General features: G+C 37.0%; 1 protein-coding gene across 1 annotated transcript; it reads left to right on the forward strand.

Annotated features, from left to right (window-relative positions):
* Positions 1 to 1,610: 1,610 nt before the first annotated feature.
* CUNH1orf100 (chromosome unknown C1orf100 homolog) lies at positions 1,611 to 18,213 on the forward strand. The gene is made up of 6 exons (XM_039369118.1): positions 1,611 to 1,693; positions 5,177 to 5,325; positions 10,886 to 10,961; positions 13,225 to 13,317; positions 13,955 to 14,130; positions 16,012 to 18,213. Exons 3-6 carry the CDS (start codon positions 10,894 to 10,896, stop codon positions 16,122 to 16,124), a joined length of 450 nt encoding a protein of 149 aa, XP_039225052.1. The 5' UTR covers positions 1,611 to 1,693; positions 5,177 to 5,325; positions 10,886 to 10,893; the 3' UTR covers positions 16,125 to 18,213.
* The last annotated feature ends 16 nt before the right edge of the window (positions 18,214 to 18,229 follow it).

Consider the following 18,229-nt stretch of genomic DNA (forward strand, 5'->3'; position numbering starts at 1 on the left):
GAGGATGTCCAGGTTCGCCTGCCACTTCAGCGGCCTGGTTCCAAATGGCTCAGTGTTGGGCCACAGTCTGGGGTTTGGGGACCCCTGCTCTAAGCAGTTTACAGAATCAGCAGCTAGGCAAAACTCCCAAAGGCTAGTAAGGCCACTAGATGACACGTTTACGTTAGAAAAGTGTAAGTCAGGAAGGGAATAAAACACACCATTTCTTTCTTTCTTTTTAAAAATTGCTTCCTGAGATTACTGTTCATATATTGTTCTGAGTCTTGTCCTTCCCCAAAGATTGATGGCCTAAATTGCTTTTTATCAAGTAAATAGCATTTGAAGATCACTGAATGGCTGAACTTCTGGGCAACAAGAACCTTCTGCCCTCAAAATGAAAGCCACTATTCATCACCTGAAAATTGTGAACTTTTGAGATTTAGGACCTTGTCACTGAAATATAGCACCAAGGGGATAAAGGTTTTGTTAATTCCAGGTGATCTTTCCAGTGTTACTCCATTAGGCAAAAATAGGGCCAAAGGATCTCATGAAATTTTTAATGCTTTCTTGGATTTTCTACAAGTCTAATAATAAGGTTGGCTGATTGAGTACTGAAGAGAAAGCATTGAATAGAGCACTGAAAAGAAAGCAACAATAATATTTGAACTAAATTAAGGAAAAAGTGTCATAGCAAGGAATTATTTGTGACATTTAAGTGACAAATTTGTTGCATTCTCATTCTTTTATTGGAGAACAAAATAGATATTTGTCTATCATGCCAATTTAAACTACAATTCTATAGCTATTTAGAGCCACTGGTATATTGGGGTAGAAACTAGAAAGTTCTAGTCCTGCTTGAGACACAAAAATCAGTTGGGTGACTTTGGGCCAATCCCTCTCTCAACCCTAGGAAGAAGACAAGGACAACATTCTAAAAAACCTTGCCAAGAAAACTGCAGGAACTAATCCAGGTAGATGCCAGGAATCAACGCAGAATTCTAAGGATTCCCCCCAAAAGTTATTTACCAATGATAAGTGACATTCAATTCAGTGATAACTTCTTGACAAGGAAGATATTAACACGATAGCTTCTGTCTTTTAGGTTAAACCATCAATAGTAAAGGAACAAAGAGTTAGGAAATACGCTGCAGACTAACATTTGATAGAGTAGCAATGAAGATCTTGGAAAAGATATTCAAACGTGGTGATGTATCTGTACCTACAAAGATTGAATTCATGCAAGCCAGGAAAATTGACAGGAAAATTTTAAGTTGTGATGGGAGAAAGAGAGAAAATATATTTGGAAAAATCGCAGGTGACAGAGCTTTCTCTGTAAAAGCTGCAAGTGGAATGAGAGATTCCTTAAGATGTGTTGTTGATTACCAGTCTTCTTCAGAGCCAAAACATCCTGTCAGTATCCCACAGATCTGTAACTGTAGGAGCCCTCAGAACTTCTTCCCAGTAATCCCTGATTATTCCTAGATGGATTTCTAAAACACTTCGCATCACAATTCCACCCGCATCACAATGCAATGTGCAGCTTGCTTTTATGGATATAGACAAAGTTACTATTTCTTTCTAGTCAAGGTAAGCAGTTGACATGGGTATTTTCCATTAGATTCACATTTTTTCCATTTCTAAGGTGCTCATTCAAGCAACCCATAATAATGTTAGATAACTATATAATTAGCTATATAAAGCTAAAACAGAGCAGGTAAGTACATATTTATATCCAGTCTAGTTTAGAATCCAGAAATAATTCTTTAGAAAATTATATGTATGGGTCTAGCTAGATATATTCTTAGCTAAGTTGTAGGAACTTAGTCGTTAATTACTAAGAAACCAATAGATATCAAAACTGAAGTTTGTCTGAGAGCCTTGTCCAACCAAATAAAAGTATTTCCAGGTTGGGAAAGCCATTCCATATCCTTTGCTTTCATCTTTAGTGTTAGAGGACATGTATCCAGTTCTTTCCATGGACAGTTCTTTCTTCCATATCCCAGAATTTGACTTGTTGTTGAAAAGATATAATGTCTAAGTCTTTGTAGATCTGACAAAAAATAAAATAAAATATAAACTATTTTAAGGACAATGTGAGAAATCCTCTCTTACAAATTAAACTGGAAAAGATGTTTCATTTGTCAGCATCTTTCTTTAAGCATTTTTATTGGCAGTAGTATTACCAGTTGTATAATAGAAGTGAATCAGCACAGAGGGGATTATTTTAGGACAATGAGTCTGTCCTCAGCAAGCTGACATGAGTAGTTTTGTTTCCAACATCCTTTGAACAAGCTTCTCTCTCCTCACGCGTTGCTTAATTCTGTCAAGGACTAAACCTCTGGGGCAAACACATGGGAAAGAGTTCTTCTCTCCCTCACCGACTTTCAATACTGAAACTTAGATTAGTTAACTCTTTTTAGTCCCATGTAAATGGTAGGAACTGCAATGAAAGGAGAAGGAAAAAACATAACTCAAGATTCTGAAGCATTGTAGTTACAAAGATGGAAATCAATGTCAATGTGCAGTTTTTTATGTGTCTATTCAGAACTATGCCTCACATAACTGAAGGCTTTTCTCCAAGCAATTCATCATAGCATTCAAACTGTGGCAACTCTTTAGCAAAATAGTAGCTTGTGCACCCAGTGGTAACTTGTAATAGAAGATGTCTCCCTAAGCCAATATTTAATAACACCCTCATTTCATGATATAACCAGTGAAATATTTGATAGTCATAGCAGTATCATGAAGAAAATGAAATGATGAATGAAATGAAATGGGCAAGAGAAGTTATGACCAGATTTAAATAATTAAAGGTTATAACTAAATGTCTATGGAGATTCTCAGTCATCCAGGTCATAGTTATCCAAAAGATGCTTTTTCACGAGGCAACTGGACTTTCTTGTTTTTCTTTGAAGACGTTTCGCTTCTCATCCAAGAAACTTCTTCAGCTCTGGCTGAAAGATTTATGCTTCTGCAGACAGCTGTTCATTTGCATTCTTTTAGCGAGTTGTTAAAGCTACCTGGAGGCTTATCTGTGTCTTCAGGGTCACCTGAATAGTGCAAATGGATGTGGAGCCTTCTTGGAACAGTTGAAAGGATTGTATTGTAGACTGGAGATAGATGACGTTGGATCCCTCCTCTGTTGAGAGAGGGCTGTTCAATTTTGACATAAATGGCCTCTTTGACCCCTCTTTTAAACCAGCGGTCCTCTCTGTCCAAAATATGGACTTTTCTGTCTTTGAAAGAGTGAGTAGTCATTCCATATATTGCAGGAATATCAGAAAAGCTCAGGAGGTTCAGGAGGTTCTTCAACCAACACAACATACGTGCACACTTCAAACTCAAGAATACACTAAGGCAGAGGCTTGTCCACCCCAAGGATAAAACACCCAGACACAAACTGAGCAACCTGGTATATGCAGTACAATGCAGTGAGCCTCGTGCAGATCTGTGCATTGGGGAAATGAAACAACAACTTTATAAACGCATGGTACAACATAGGAGAACAAACCCATCAGGATAAGAGTCAGCAGTCCATCTGCATTAAAAGACAAAGGCCACTTTCGAAGACAGCAAAGTCCACATTTTGGACAGAAAGGACCATTGCCTGCAAGGAGTATAAATCTTTCCATTCTCCACCATCCAGTCAGAGCTGAAGAAGCTTCTTGGATGAGAAGCAAAACGTCTTCAAAGAAAAACAAGAAAATCCAGTTGCCTCATGAAAAAGCATCTTTTGGATAAAGGTTATAACTATAATCTACCACTGTCCAGCTGCGTTAACTTCTAAACTCCCTCCTATCTAGCCATTGTATCTACTGAACATACAATCTGCTCCTATTGGAATCTGTGCTTTATCACAGTTGGAAGATGGAGGTGATGGTGGAATGCAGAATTAACAATTTGTATAGAAATTGCAATATTTAATTGTCAAATTTTACCTTTGAATTTAAGTAAATGACAATCTGTTGGTTTCAAATGCCCCTAGAATCCATAGTTGGCATCTTCAATACTTTTTCTAAAAAAAAAATCCCCTATACGTAGGACTATCTAGCACTTTAATTAAGGCTTGAATAAATCTAGTATTTTAATTATAGTTTATACAGAACAGATGCAAAGCCTTAACTGCATCAAAGGGACTCTGGTACAAGTTCTTGATCTTTGATTTCCTAGGGGAACAATGGGACATCTGAAATTTAAAGTTAAAAACTCCCTCAAGTCAAATTTGGTTCCTAGTGACTACATGGACAGATCCATGTCATTTTCTTGGCAGTAATAAGGAAATGGTTTCTCATTGTCTTCTCAAAATAGCTGTTACTGCCACTCGTAAGAAGAATATACTTTTAGATTTCTATTCAGTCTTTGTACCATATTTCAAAACCTGGAATCTGAAACAAACAAATTTTCTCCAAGTAAATATTTACCAATTACCAATCTCATTCATTTTGGATCCAAATAGCCCCTACTCTCATTGTATTTTATTCAGCCATACCATACAGAACACTTTTTTCCTTTGTAGTCCATTTATTCAGATTATTGTAAAATGTTTCCCAAAACTCATCTCTGGTTTTTCCATTATCACCATTCATTGGAATATAACCAGCAGCTATCACCAACCAATGGATTCACATATATCCACAACAACCATAATGATAAAAAGTCCTATTTTGTGTTATCCATGTTCACTCTCATTTACAATAAGGTCCACATTCACTTTCTTTCATGTATTCTTCAACTCCTCTACAGAAGACCAAACAACTTACATTCAGTTGTATGACATTCTTCCTCTTTTCTTATTTTCACAAACACTGTTAATGTATGCTGCTTACCATTACTTCTCTTATATTTCAAGTCACAGACTACCACATGGCATACTCATCACACTAGATTTGCCCATTATTGGTTACCCCTACCCATCAGGTTTTTGGTCAATTAAACTGTGTTTTTTAGATTCTATGCTATTACATTCCAAAATGGCTTTGAGAAGCAAACAAGGAAGTGAAACATTAAAACATTAGTATAAGTTTCTGAGCAGCTTTGAAGAGCATCCCCATCTAAACTGAGTTGTAACAATTGAACCCTGAAGTAACAAGGTCACAGGTGATTCTGCATAACAACTCCTGATCCAGGAAGGAACCCAGTTGAGCCACAAGGGTCTGTACAAAGGTTCTCCTGGTGATGGCCACCACTTTGTTTTCAGCAGGTCCTCCAGTTCTGGGAGAAGTCCCAGATTCCAAGCTAGCTCCCATGGAGGAGTACAACTGCATCTACAGCCATCATCTTTAGATCCAGAACAGCTTTGAATCTATAGCCATTTTGTCTTTCTTAAGGCTAAGTCAGCCCTTCAAGGTAAGCAAGGCAGTAGTTCCTAACAATGTCTGGTAATGCGTCCGCGGTCTCCTCCAGCCGCGCAGACTTTATTCCGTTTGTTCGTGCATAATAAACTGGGTGTTCTCCGTTCCTGGCGAGGTGCTTCTTTTATTGGAGTGGGTGCCAAAGACGGGGTGACAGTGGGATTCAAATATGTGAACAACCGGTTCTCTGTGTGGATGCTGCTTCCAGACGTCCATTCTTGGCCTGGGCAACAAAAAATTAGCTACCGGTCCTGCCGCAGTGGTGCAAACCGGCTGAATCCCACCACTGAAGCAAGGTCAATAAACAGATATTACTAAGAAATTAGAAATATACTCCAATGTGGTTAGCATATTATAATAAAATATTGCCTGTCAAAGTCTCTCTCTCTCTCTCTATGTCAACTTGCAATTATCACAGAGTTGTTTGATTTTCTTTTTCTTGCTTTCTATTTTTCCAGGATTCAGATATCCTTTTTGTAATAGCTCAGCATTCCTCTCCTCCTCTTTTGAGTCAGACCCACATTTCTTCACAGGTTCAGCCTATGATCCTCCCCATCCAGACCTTAACCATGTCCAGGCACTGGGTCAGGACTGCCATTTTGTCATTTTCAGTCTTGCAACTCTGATGTCTGTCTTGCAAGGTAGTCCAGACAAAAAGCACACCCAGAATTAAAAATGAATTTTATTGTAAGCTTACGTTAACTGAATTTTCTAAGATTGAAAGTATTTCTCAAATAATAATAATAATAATAGTAGTAGTAGCAGTAGTAATAGTAGTAATAGTAGTAATAGCAGCATTGGAAGGGACCTTGGAGATCTTCTAGTCCAATCCCCTGCTCAGGCAGAAAACCCTATACCAGTGATGGCAAACTTTTTAGAGACCGAGTGCCAAACTGCAACCCAAAACCCACTTATCTATCATCAGGTGCTGGATGTGCGTGACCCATTGGGTGGGCATGGTTGCGGTGGTAATGGCAGACCGGGTGGGACTAAAAAGTTCAATCAATCAATTCCAACTTTGTGAAATCTTTTTTTTTCCTGTGAGAAGTTGAAATTGATTGATTGAACCTTTTTTTTTTGCACACGGCAGTGGAGGCCTAGAGCAAAAAGGTTTTATAAAACCCAGCTGAAGGACTAGGATTGGGGCAATAGCGCGTGTGCCCACAGAAAGGGCTCTGCGTGCCACCTGTGGCACGCGTGCTATAGGTTCACCACCACGGCCTATAATATTTCAGATAAATGGTTGTCCAGTCTCTTCTTAAAAACTTCTGGTGTTGGTGCATTCACAACTTCTGGAGGCAGGTTGTTCCACTGATTAATTGTTCTGTCAGGAAATTTCTCCTTAGATCTAGGTTGCTTCTCTCTTTGATTAGGTTGCTTCTCTCTTTGATTAGTCCTCTGCTCCTCCTCTTTTTTGCTTCTTCTCTTTTTTTAGTCTTTGAAAAACTAAGAAAGATCCATTCTGAAATGATCCCCATGCCTTTACCCCACCTGCAGACTGAGCTGCCTCTTAGCAGACAGTTGCCCAGGCTGTAGGCCTAGGTCCTATCTCCCAAGATCATTTTCAAATACTATTACAGAAGCAATCTTGTTGAGAACTGATGTTGACCTTGAATTCCCTTAGTCAACCAAGTGCTCCACAAGACTGCCCACCAAAGTTTCGGAAAAACTCCCCAAGAGTCCTTTGAATAGTCTCAGGGACTATCCGATGCCTGGAAAGGAGGGGGGGGGTGATTGTTTTTTTTATTGATTAGGAAAGTATAGATTAGATTGCCAGCCTCAATCATGCCCATGTCAGATGCAGCATTTCCTGATTACCAATACCAATCAGTTGGAATACACTATAGCTAGTATGCTGCAAGCACAACTAAAATCAGATTTTATTCCAACATGCTTATGCTTGCATATTAGGGTCTCTAGTCCAGAAACTACCTTGCAAGTCAAGATATTATTGGTGACATCCTATTAGCTGAAAAGTACATGCAGTCCACCAATGGCATTAAACATTATTTGCACATATGCATGTAAATTTAGAGTTAGGCTGGAAAATTAAGGACAAGGTTTTCTTCTCTTAAGTTAGAACACATTGTATGTATATCCACATTCTGTTAACCTAGTGGGAAAACAACCAATATAAGCAAAACGCAATATTGTATAAATTGATACCCACTCATGCCAATAAAGAAAGAAAGCCTTGCCTATCCTAAAACCTCCTTGCAACTTTCCAAATCTTCTGCAGAGGATCTTCCAAACTTCAGACTCAGAATTTAAAGGTATATAAGGAGAAAAGGACAATAGGCAACCTCTTTAATTCCTTGACGATTCTAAAAAGGATTAAATGGACACCACCTTCTACCCTCAAAGAACTACTTACATAAATATCAAGCTTTGATGAAGTAGAAATGTGGGCGCAGTTTCATAAACACTAGCTTTAAGTTCAAACACCCCTATTTGATTGTGAAATTTAATTTGTACTGAAAGACATTTACATGTGTAACTAGAATATGAATGTACAACATATAAAATATCAAAGTAGACTATAAAGGTCAATCAATAAATTTATAGTTTACAGGGAAAGGGTAGGAGCTAAATTTAGAAATGTTGATATTTGCTATAATGCAAAACTGAAAGCTCATTTATGAAAATTACAAAGAGCTGTCTGGCAAGTATATGAAAATATGAATATGAAAGTGTTGATAAATGTAGCAGGTCTCAACAGTTCAGGGTTTGTGTGTGTTGGATCGGAGATGTCAGATTGAATATTATCCTGCTAGATGTTCTAAGGTTGACTAACAAGGCTTGAAATATTTTGTAGACAATAGTTGCATTCCATTCAATATTATCATGTAAGCTTTATTGTGATCATTCAGCTGTTAAGATGGCAATGTATATAACTTGATAAATTAATTATAATTAGCATTCAGTGTTTCAAGTGCTTTTTGGGAGACAGCTTCCAACAATATTTTTACTGTAAACTATCCAGAGAAGTATGGTAATTGAATGGTAGTATATAAACATAATAAGTGAATCAAAGCAAAGGTCAGGTAGATGTTTATTGAAAGACAAAAAGGGGAGTGACTTTATTTACTTAGGTTAGGGCATAAGCATAGAATTATCTACTGCTCAATCTCTAACTCATTCAGCTATTAGATCAGCGGTTCTCAACCTGTGGGTCACGACCCCATTTGGGGTAGAACGACCATTTCACGGGGGTCGCCAAACAACGCAATTCGCCATTTTTTCCGCCATTTTTTCCCCTTTTCCTTAGCTCTGCTACTCCCTCTTATTCTATTGGCTTTCGCGGCTATAAAAAGGTTGAGAACCACTATATTAGATTTATATTTTGCCAGTGTGGCTCTTGTCATGGAATAACCAAAGCATAATTTATCCATGTGGTTGACAGATAATTTATCATAATTTTCCAAATGCCTGTTTACTGTATCATTTCTACTGGTCAAATAAAAAGCGCTTGAATAAGGAGTAGGGGTTTCTGCTGCTTGCTTCACTGAAATTTATAACAGCACTAATTCCAATGAGAATTGTAACATATGCAGACAGACCAAGATAACTGAGATAGGATCACAGGTATGTTTAAATACTTCATAATAAAAAGAGGCCAGTACAAAATACCACTCCTCATCAAACTTTTTTTTATTATATGCCATCAAGTTAGTGCTGATTCTTAATAACCACACAGATAGATTTTCTCTGTAATGATAGCTCCTCAACCTGGTCCTTCAGACCTTCCAAATGGTAAACCCATAACAGTTGCAACTGAGTCCATCCATCTTGCTCCCCCTGTTCTCTTCTTCTCTTTCCTTCCACCTTTGCTAGCATTATAAATCTTGGCATTGTACTAGCTTTGTACGATAATGGAATAATCTTTATTACCACAAACAAGTATGTGGGTATTTTGGGGATAAGTGCCTTAGGCAGTGGTGGGATTCAAATATGTGAACAACCAGTTCTCTATGTGGATGCCGCTTCTGGAAGTCCATTCTGGGCCTGGGCAACAAAAAATTACCGGTTCTGCTGAAGTGATGCGAACTGGCTGAATCCCACCACTGGCCTTAGGTGGTAATTCAAGAATTACAACTGAGTCTCCATCTATATCAGTCACCACTTCTTTCAGTATCCCTATTTTCTTCAATGTGTTCTTCTGAGTGTTTTCAGGAACAATATCTACAGTATAATAAAAAGGTCCTATTGTTGCTGCTGTTGTTTTAAGCTTCTTGTTGTCCACTTACACTCCCATCTGTGGTTTATTTTAATTCACTTTGTCCAATGGAAAATTAAAAATTATGTTTCACTAGATTTCTCAGCTTATTTCAGCTATTTGTTCTGTACACTTCTCAGCTTAGGTTTGAAAAGTTCCAATTAGAACATACAGAACAGCCTAATATTGTATCATTGGCATTTGATTCATTGTTCTGTGCTATAATACGCAAGAGTTTTGATTCAGTGTAATGTTTTTTCCCAGACATTCATGCAATGGATTTATAGTTGGATGATCATTACGGATGTAACATTACGGGTATAATGTTTGAGCACAATACCTAGTATTATAATTTGCTTCTGTGGAAGCTTATTTGCAGGGTTGTTTTTCCACTGCCATACCCTCCCCATTTGTAGTAAAGTGTTCAAAAGGTATACGGGTATCCAAATTTGGCAGGAATCTATAATAATTAAATGGCCTAAAATATCATAGTTCTTTGGACAGTTCTTTGGACTTGAGGCATTTCAACTATTTAAATGTGCTTACTTCACTTGGTTAGGCCTTGTGCATTACCATACTGTGTAATATTGTTTAAAGAACTCAGATTTGTTGCACTGTATTCAAAGGCCAAGTCAACCAATTGCTGCTGTGCTCTCTTGAGGTTTCCAAGATATACCTCATCATATTCTCCAGTGCCAATAATGTAATGAAAATAATAACACTAGTACATAGCCAGCTCTATAATACTTGGTGCAAAGTGCTTGTGCAGATAGTACTCCAAAATGAAGGGTCCTAGGTGTTCTCTGAGCTTGCAAACTCTCTTGCAAACATTTCATTACCCAAACTAGGTAATATCATCAGTGCTAGATAACATCATCTAGCACTCATTGATGTTATCTAGTTTGGGTAATGAAACATCTGCAAATAAACAACCAAACTCAGAGAGCATCAAGGACACTTCATTTCAACCATGAGCCACAAATGTTCACCTTTATTGGTACTATTACGAAAAGAAGTTATAATTTGTTGTGGATATTTATACTAAGAAACACTTAGGAATTTTCCTCTGCTTCCATCTGTTAACAAACTTTGTCCTGTTGATTTTGCTGAGATATTCCCCAATGAGGTTATTCTAGAGTGTAAGACATAAACCTTCTCTAGAATTTTTAACCAAAATACAATGAAAATTGTAGTGGTTTTTTTCAGTATTTTGGTTAAAAATTTGAGGGTTGGTTTATCTATGGGTGGGCTTCTATATGAGTATTATGAGACTCTGATTTTATATTTTGAGTAAATATTGACTTAGTAGCAGTAGGTATAATGTATTTTTTTTCTCTAGGAATTCTTATGGCAGGACAAGTTGCAGCAATAAAATTACGACAGTTTATAGATCCAGCACCAGAGACCATTCCAGGGTAAAGTATAAAAAACAAACTAAATCCCTCAAGGTTGATCCAGGATCTCAGAATGATTATTTTGAGCCTATTTAAGCCACTTTACCAAAGGTAACATTAAACTAATTACAATGAAGTAGTCTAATTACAAATCTCCAATGACTACTTTTCATGCATCATAGAAAGGGATATAGTAGGTTAAAAATCTACTTCAGAATATAATCTACTTCAGAATATTTTGAATGTGCTCAAAATATTTTACAAACATTATCGTATTTGTATTGTGACCTGCATCAGAATGGCCTAATAATCAGTCAAAATAATTGTTTTAGACTGGTGGGTACATTTGAAATTTTAAAAACCTGCTGTAGGGTGGCATGACCAGAAAATAAGGTAAAAATTGCTCGCTGGTACCTCTTTTCCAGCTTCTTCTGCCATAAATTTTCTATTCACCAGCTTACTTTGCTTTGCTTTTCCTGAGCAGAAGGGCACATTTAATATTTTTATTAGTCAAGAATAGGATTTGCAGTTGGAATGGAAGCCTATATAAACTTTATATATAAACTTGTGCTTAATACATCAGCAGTTTGCATTCTCTTTAGAATTGTCCTATAAGTTCTAAAAAGAAGAGTATTCCATGACTTGCTATGTCCAGGAAGTTTAAAGCAAACCTCTGGGAAGATGAAGCACTGGATGTTTCAGTCAGGAAAGGAATTTCCTCCCTATCCCTTTTCAGCAGGATTGTTACCAGGCCAGGAATTATCTTGCTGACAGAAAAGAAGCAATAGCAATAGCACTTAAGACATATATCATTTCATAGTGCTTTACAATGCTCTCTAAGTAATTTACAGAGCCAGCATATTGTCCCTAACAATCTGGGTCTTCATTTTACCGACCTCAGAAGGATGAAAAATGGAGTCAGACTTTTGAGTTGGACAGGATCGAACTCCTGGCAGTGGCAGAGTTAGCCTGCACTACTGCATTCTAACCACTGTGCCACCATTGCTCAATTTAGTTTCAAAATACTGTTGGGTAAAGTAAATATGATTATAAGCATTTCAAGCTGCAACCTAAACATACTTATTTTGATGCAATAGTACTGCTGTTGAAGTAACCATATTCCTGAGTTGTGGATAATTTATATTCATACAGTAGATAGAAACTATATTCTACCGTCTGCAGAGTTTTACAGAATAGAAGATTGGTCCACAAAAATATGTATTTTCAATATTCACCAAAGGAGAATCAGAGAAAACTAGATGCAAGGGAAGAACTGGAAATCATTTATATGTAACCTAAAATATATGACATATATTTAAGTTTAATTACAGGTAGTCCGCAACTTACAACAGTTCATTTAGTGACCATTCAAAGTTACAACACTGAAAAGAGTGATTTATGACTATTTTTGACACTTGCAGCATCCTCATAGTCACATGATCAAAATTCAGCTGCTTGGCAACAGATTCATATTTATGACAGTTGCAGTGTCCCAGGATTACAGTTGTTGTGACCTTCTGACAAAGTCAATGGGGAAGCCAGATTCACTTAACAACCGTCTTACTATTTAACAACTGCAGTGATTCACTTAACAACTGTGGCATGAAAGGTCGTAAATGGATAAAACTCACTTAACAAATGTCTCACTGAGCAACAGAAATTTTGGGCTCAATTATGGTTGTAAGTCGAGGACTACCTATATAGTCCTATTTTGATTAATAATAATTACATATTAATTATAATTGCAGTGATTTGTTGCAAAAACCATTTTGTCTAGATGTTCTAGAAACAAAGGAAGCATAGATTACAATATCATAATTATCAGTATTAAGTATTCTAAAATGTTGTTTATTAATACAACTTTCATTTATCTTACAAGCAGGACAGATTTATTTATTTAGATTGACATTTTTTTTATCCTGCCTTTCAACTATGAAGCTCTCTGGGCTTTGAAGCACTTTTTAAACTTGCCAATCAAAAGTATGTTTTTACCCAATTCACTTTGGTTAAGGAAAAAATAGCTCTTTTCTTATTTCACGATAGAAGTAATTATCACAAATTGGATCACTGTAGATACAGGAGACTCACAATGGCTCTTTTAGGCATTTTCATTCTGTGTTAGTCATAGAAAAAAATAGTGCAGCTTTTGACATATTTATGATAGATTTTATTTAATAGTTGGATGTTTTGCCATTAATTTAGTGGGTAATGCAAATTAGAAAAATCTATTTCAAATATAAATGCCCATTCATTCATTTATTCATTCGTTCGTTCGTTCTGTCAGAACTATTTTTCATCAGGGAAAGGATGTTATTGGTTACTTTCCTGGACAGCTGGCACGACTTTACATTGCGTATCCTCCTGAAGGACAATTAAGGTAAAAGAAACCTCATTATTCTTCATTATCACTGTTAAAGACATACCTAAAACATTCTACAAATTTCCTTTTCAGTCTCAATTCAGAAAATGATTTTGAAGTAAAAAAATTGGGTTTTTTCCCTGTTACAAAAATGACTTACAACCCATTATCTCATTTATGATTGTCACAGCATCCCCACAGTCATGTGATCAATATTTGGGCACTCGGTAACTAGAAAGTATTTATTATGGTTGCAGCATCTGGGAGTCATGCAACCCACCATCTGAGACCTTCCCAGCCAACTTCCAACAAGCAAGGTCAATGGGAAAAGCCAGATTTGCTTAACCGGACAATTCACATAATGCAGTGATTTGCTTAACAACCATAGCAGAAAAGATCATAAAAATAAGCCGTGATCCATTAAACAACCACCTTACTTGGTAAAAGAAGTTCTGGTTCCAAATATGGTCCGAGGTGGGAATTACCTGTATTCATTTGGAAGACATAATACTGCTTTACTGCACTGGCGGCATAGTCCACTTCATTGAGATCCTTAGACGAAAGTTTGGACATGGGGCTATTCTTATGAGTAGTCTACATTTTGGCAAACTTGACTCTTTAGACAAGCACTGAACTATTTATGCTTTTCATTTAGACCTTTTACTAAGCTACCACCAGCTCCAAAAAAAGAAGAAATTATATATCCGCATGAGTTTGATTATTTAATTCTGCACCAGTATATTCACTATCAAGATGCAAAGATGAAGGTCTTTGACTGGTACACACAGACTACATACAAAGAAGCATTTACATTACCGTGTTTCAAATCAGGTGAGTAAATTCATAACCTGCTAGCACATTTTGTATACAAACATATATTCTGTCAGGACACTGGAATAGAATTATCTATGATCAACAAGCCTTTTCAAGATTACACAAAATGCAGCTGAAGAAAAGTACCCAGAGCATGATGTGTATTGAACTTTTAAATATTTTTTTTCTGGATTTACTATACTGACGTATTTTACATCAGTATAGTAAACTGAATAAGTGACATGTATTTTCAAGTATAGTAGGCAAGATATACCAAACCACTAGACCAGCTAAGCATTACATGTAGCTGAATTAAAATTTAAAACTTATAACCTATTAACATAATCTAACAGAAGAAACAAATAAACCAAAGCCAATACAGCTCATGTAATAGTGGTAGGGCATCAATAGGGTACCAGTGAATTTTGGAAGTACCAAAATTCTCAACAACCTTCCCTTAAAAAGAAAAGTTGGAAACTGGATGAAAATTGGGCAGTACTGTTAGGGGGAGAGGAACAGAACACTGGCCACTTCAGAACAGGCAGAATCAGTCCCTCTGGCCCACAAATATTTACTACCATTTTTACCCAGCCAAATGCCACTTCCTGGATGGCTTTGATTAGTCAGGAGAGCCATGGATCTATAGCACATGTGGCAGAGCTTACAGCTCCAAGGACCCCGTCTACTGTCTCAGGGCTAGGTATGTGAAATTCACCTCAGATAACCTGGCAAGACTGCAGCTCATGTGCCTCACTCCCTTCCACAGGACCTGCCCAGCTAGACCCCAGCTCAAACAGATCCAAGAGACTTTGTCCAACAGATGCCTAGAATAATCCTCACAGCAATCACAACCTCTCCTTACCAAGGAGGCATCTGGTCACCTGCAACAGGACTACCAGTTGGCTCTCTGCAGATGCAATAAGAGCCGATTTTGCTGCTCTTACCACTGTCAGGAAAATCCCAATCTTATGTATGCTCAATCAGATTTTCTCTATCTTCCTCGAATGGCACTATAAGTGTCTCCTAAGACAAGGGATCCCTACCGGGCTGTGGCCCATTCAGAACTGGACCCCGGAAGCAGTGGGTGAGCGTGCCTGCATGCAGTTTCATCTGCATGTGCAGCTGGAAGGTGAGGGTGCATGCGCAGCTCCATTTGTGCAAGCAGCAGGCGTGTCTGCCACTTGCGCAAAAGGAGCTGCGCCTGTATCCTCGCCTGCCTCTTGTGCAGAACCATTCCCTCTTCCTCCCTCACCAGTCTGCAAGGCTGGAAAGTTGCAGACTGCTGTCTTAAGATATTTCATCTCCTTGAACTCCTTGGAAAACCAGGAAGTTCCATGGGAGTCCAGGTTACAGAATCCACATAAGTGTGATCTGATCTAAGATCTGTTGTCATCTGAGTTAGTAACTATACCTCACCCGCAGCATGCAAGAGTTTCAGGAATAATCCCATAATCTCTTTAAAATTCCACTGGATCAGTTTGCTGGGTACAGTGATTAAATAGGTCCTTCCTATCCCTAGCAGGAGGCACACTACTCCAGAGCTAGAAGGGAACAATCTATCCATGGCAAGGAATGATGCTGCAAAATGAAAAACAACTCAAAGTGTGACCTTGGTTTGAATCCAGCCCACCTCCCAACCCTTAATTCCCCTCCCAGACACAAGTGAGAAAATGTAAATATATCAATCATGGCAAGTCGTCAATTAAAAAAGAAGACAATTACTGAAGAGAATAGGGGAAAATACATTTAAGGGGAATATGTATCTGGAGAATTTGAAGTCTGCTTATGTATATTAGTATGTCGATAATGGAAAGGTTACACATTGCTACCAAATATTGTCAAACTTGAATTTTGTTTTCTAAATTCAGATCAAAACCTATTTTTCTTTTAAAATTATAGGCAGTGCAGATAGCTATCGCCACAGATCAGATGCTGAAATACTGTCACTTTGGAAAAGTACACCTGCTATGACGAAAGAGAGAATTAAACCTTCTTTCATGGGTTTTGGATAACTTCTAACTTCTGAAGTTCTTCTCTTTTTTAAAGCAACAATATGAAAAGATCCTATTAGACTTCTTTTAATCCAAATGTACTAAAGATGACTGCTAACCCTATGGAAAAGCTGAACAATTTTAAATATGGTTAATTTAAATTTGATATAGATCCCTTCTAAATTTCCATTGTAAATAGCTGAAAGATAAAGAAAACATATTTCAGTCTAAGAAATGGAAGTTCAGCAAAATAATGGATTAAGAAGCAACATTGCAGCCTCTCGCTGTAGTAAATAGCAGGCATTGTTTTTATGAATAGTTCTATTTTGTCTTAAATACACAAAATTAAAAAGTAATATATAAAATCCTAAGAAACAATTTTTCTTTACCATTTCGTAGTCACTGCGTGATTATTACTATGTAGTTTTTAATCACCTGTTTGGATAATTTAATAAAATTTTTATGGCATCACTACACATTTTGAACATTTAGAAATATTATTGGCACTATTTATTTTTATTTATATTTTTCCAGAAACTTTCTAGTGCACTGAAGGAAAATCATTTAAGAACACTGAATAATTTTGCACATTAATCAAAAAGTAGTACCCAACAGCATACCCTGTTATTATCATTTTTGGGTGCCTGGTTCAGTCTTATTTTTTTCTAATCACAGAAGTGCTCCAGCATACAAGTGACATGAACAACATAGATTGGCAGCTTTGTAGATTTGTAATTAATTATGTGCATTGTATGCATATTCTCTTTGTATTACCACAGTAATTTAAGGATATTTATTATCAACTCGTCAGAGGTTTGTATTCCTATAAAACTAAGAAAAAGAGTCTGAGAAAATATACAATGTCTGTGCTTCATGTAACAAAGCAATACAAATTTGTGCCATTCTTTAAACCACATTTCAAGCACTTCCATGGTAACTTAACTTAATGGCATTGATATGCCCCTTGCATGTTTTCTGCAACATGTGCTTATTTCACTCTGGTCCTCAATGTACATTTTTCAGAAGGATATAAGGATCATGGCCACTCTTGAATAACCCAGGATATAATTTAACAAATGACAGAAAAGATCAGGACATGTATTTTCTAATAACACTAATTAACAGGAAAAGATTCTCCTATTAGAACAGGGCCACTCTTTTTTACAATTACAAAACCAATCTGGATGATGAAGATACTAAAGCCCTAAAAGCAAATGTCTATGGAGATTCTCAATCATCCAGATCATGGTTGTCCCAAAGGTGCTTTTCCAAAAGGCAACTGGACTTTCTGGGTTGCATTCCCTGAAAACATTTCACTTCTCATCCAAGAAGCCTCTTCAGTTCAGCTTCTATAGAAAGCAAATTAATTTTTTTATTCCTTTTTTACCCAGACATAACTTGTTAGAGCTTAAAACTTGGGACAAACACAAATGTGTAATCAGTAAAGTTGTTCTGAGGGATCTGTACCATCTGTATGTTATACATGGCCCAAAGGAACAAGCAATAAGAGCACTAGCTCTTCAAGCACATAGGCTATTTGACAGAGCTCTAAGAAACTTGACAAATCTAGACACAGAACTTAAATGTGTGTAGAGTGCACTAAACTAAAGTCTGAGGTTTTTTCCTTCATATGTGCAAAAGTAAAATCTGTAGCATATTTATAAAATATAAAAAAAATGCTCTGGTAGCCAATATACAGTAGCATTATTCACTCCACGCTAAATATAAGCTTAAATAAAACTAATGTTCAAATATTCAATAAACACAGAAAAATACAGAATAGAAAGTAATAGAGTAAGAAAAGTACTAATTTGCTCAGTGTATTTCTATCGATGTTAGACATAAAATCTTAAAGACAGAATATATTGGTGTTAGTCTAGTAAGAAAACAGATATGCAAGAAGCCAACATTCCAAAATGGGGACGGAGGCAATTTTGAAAGCATTACTATCAATGCTGTGCTTAGGACCAAACCACAATTCTGCTTTATCTCAAAGATGCTTTTTCACGAGGCAACTGGACTTTCTTGTTTTTCCTTTGAAGATGTTTTGCTTCTTCTCCAAGAAACTTCTTGAGCTCTGACTGGATGGTGGGGAATGGAAGGATTTATACTCCTTGCAGGCAGCT

This window comes from Crotalus tigris, unplaced genomic scaffold (assembly GCF_016545835.1).
Source record: "Crotalus tigris isolate CLP2741 ecotype Arizona unplaced genomic scaffold, ASM1654583v1 scf7180000020974.397596, whole genome shotgun sequence".
Classification (NCBI taxonomy): domain Eukaryota; kingdom Metazoa; phylum Chordata; class Lepidosauria; order Squamata; family Viperidae; genus Crotalus; species Crotalus tigris.

What these genes read in the sequence shown, in the direction of transcription:
- CUNH1orf100 (XM_039369118.1), top strand. Translation starts at nt 10,894, where the DNA reads ATGGCAGGACAAGTTGCAGCAATAAAATTACGACAGTTTATAGATCCA. An exon ending in GCACCAGAGACCATTCCAGG is followed by an intron (nt 10,962 to 13,224) that starts GTAAAGTATAAA and finishes TCGTTCTGTCAG; the next exon opens with AACTATTTTTCATCAGGGAA. An exon ending in ATTACCGTGTTTCAAATCAG is followed by an intron (nt 14,131 to 16,011) that starts GTGAGTAAATTC and finishes TTAAAATTATAG; the next exon opens with GCAGTGCAGATAGCTATCGC.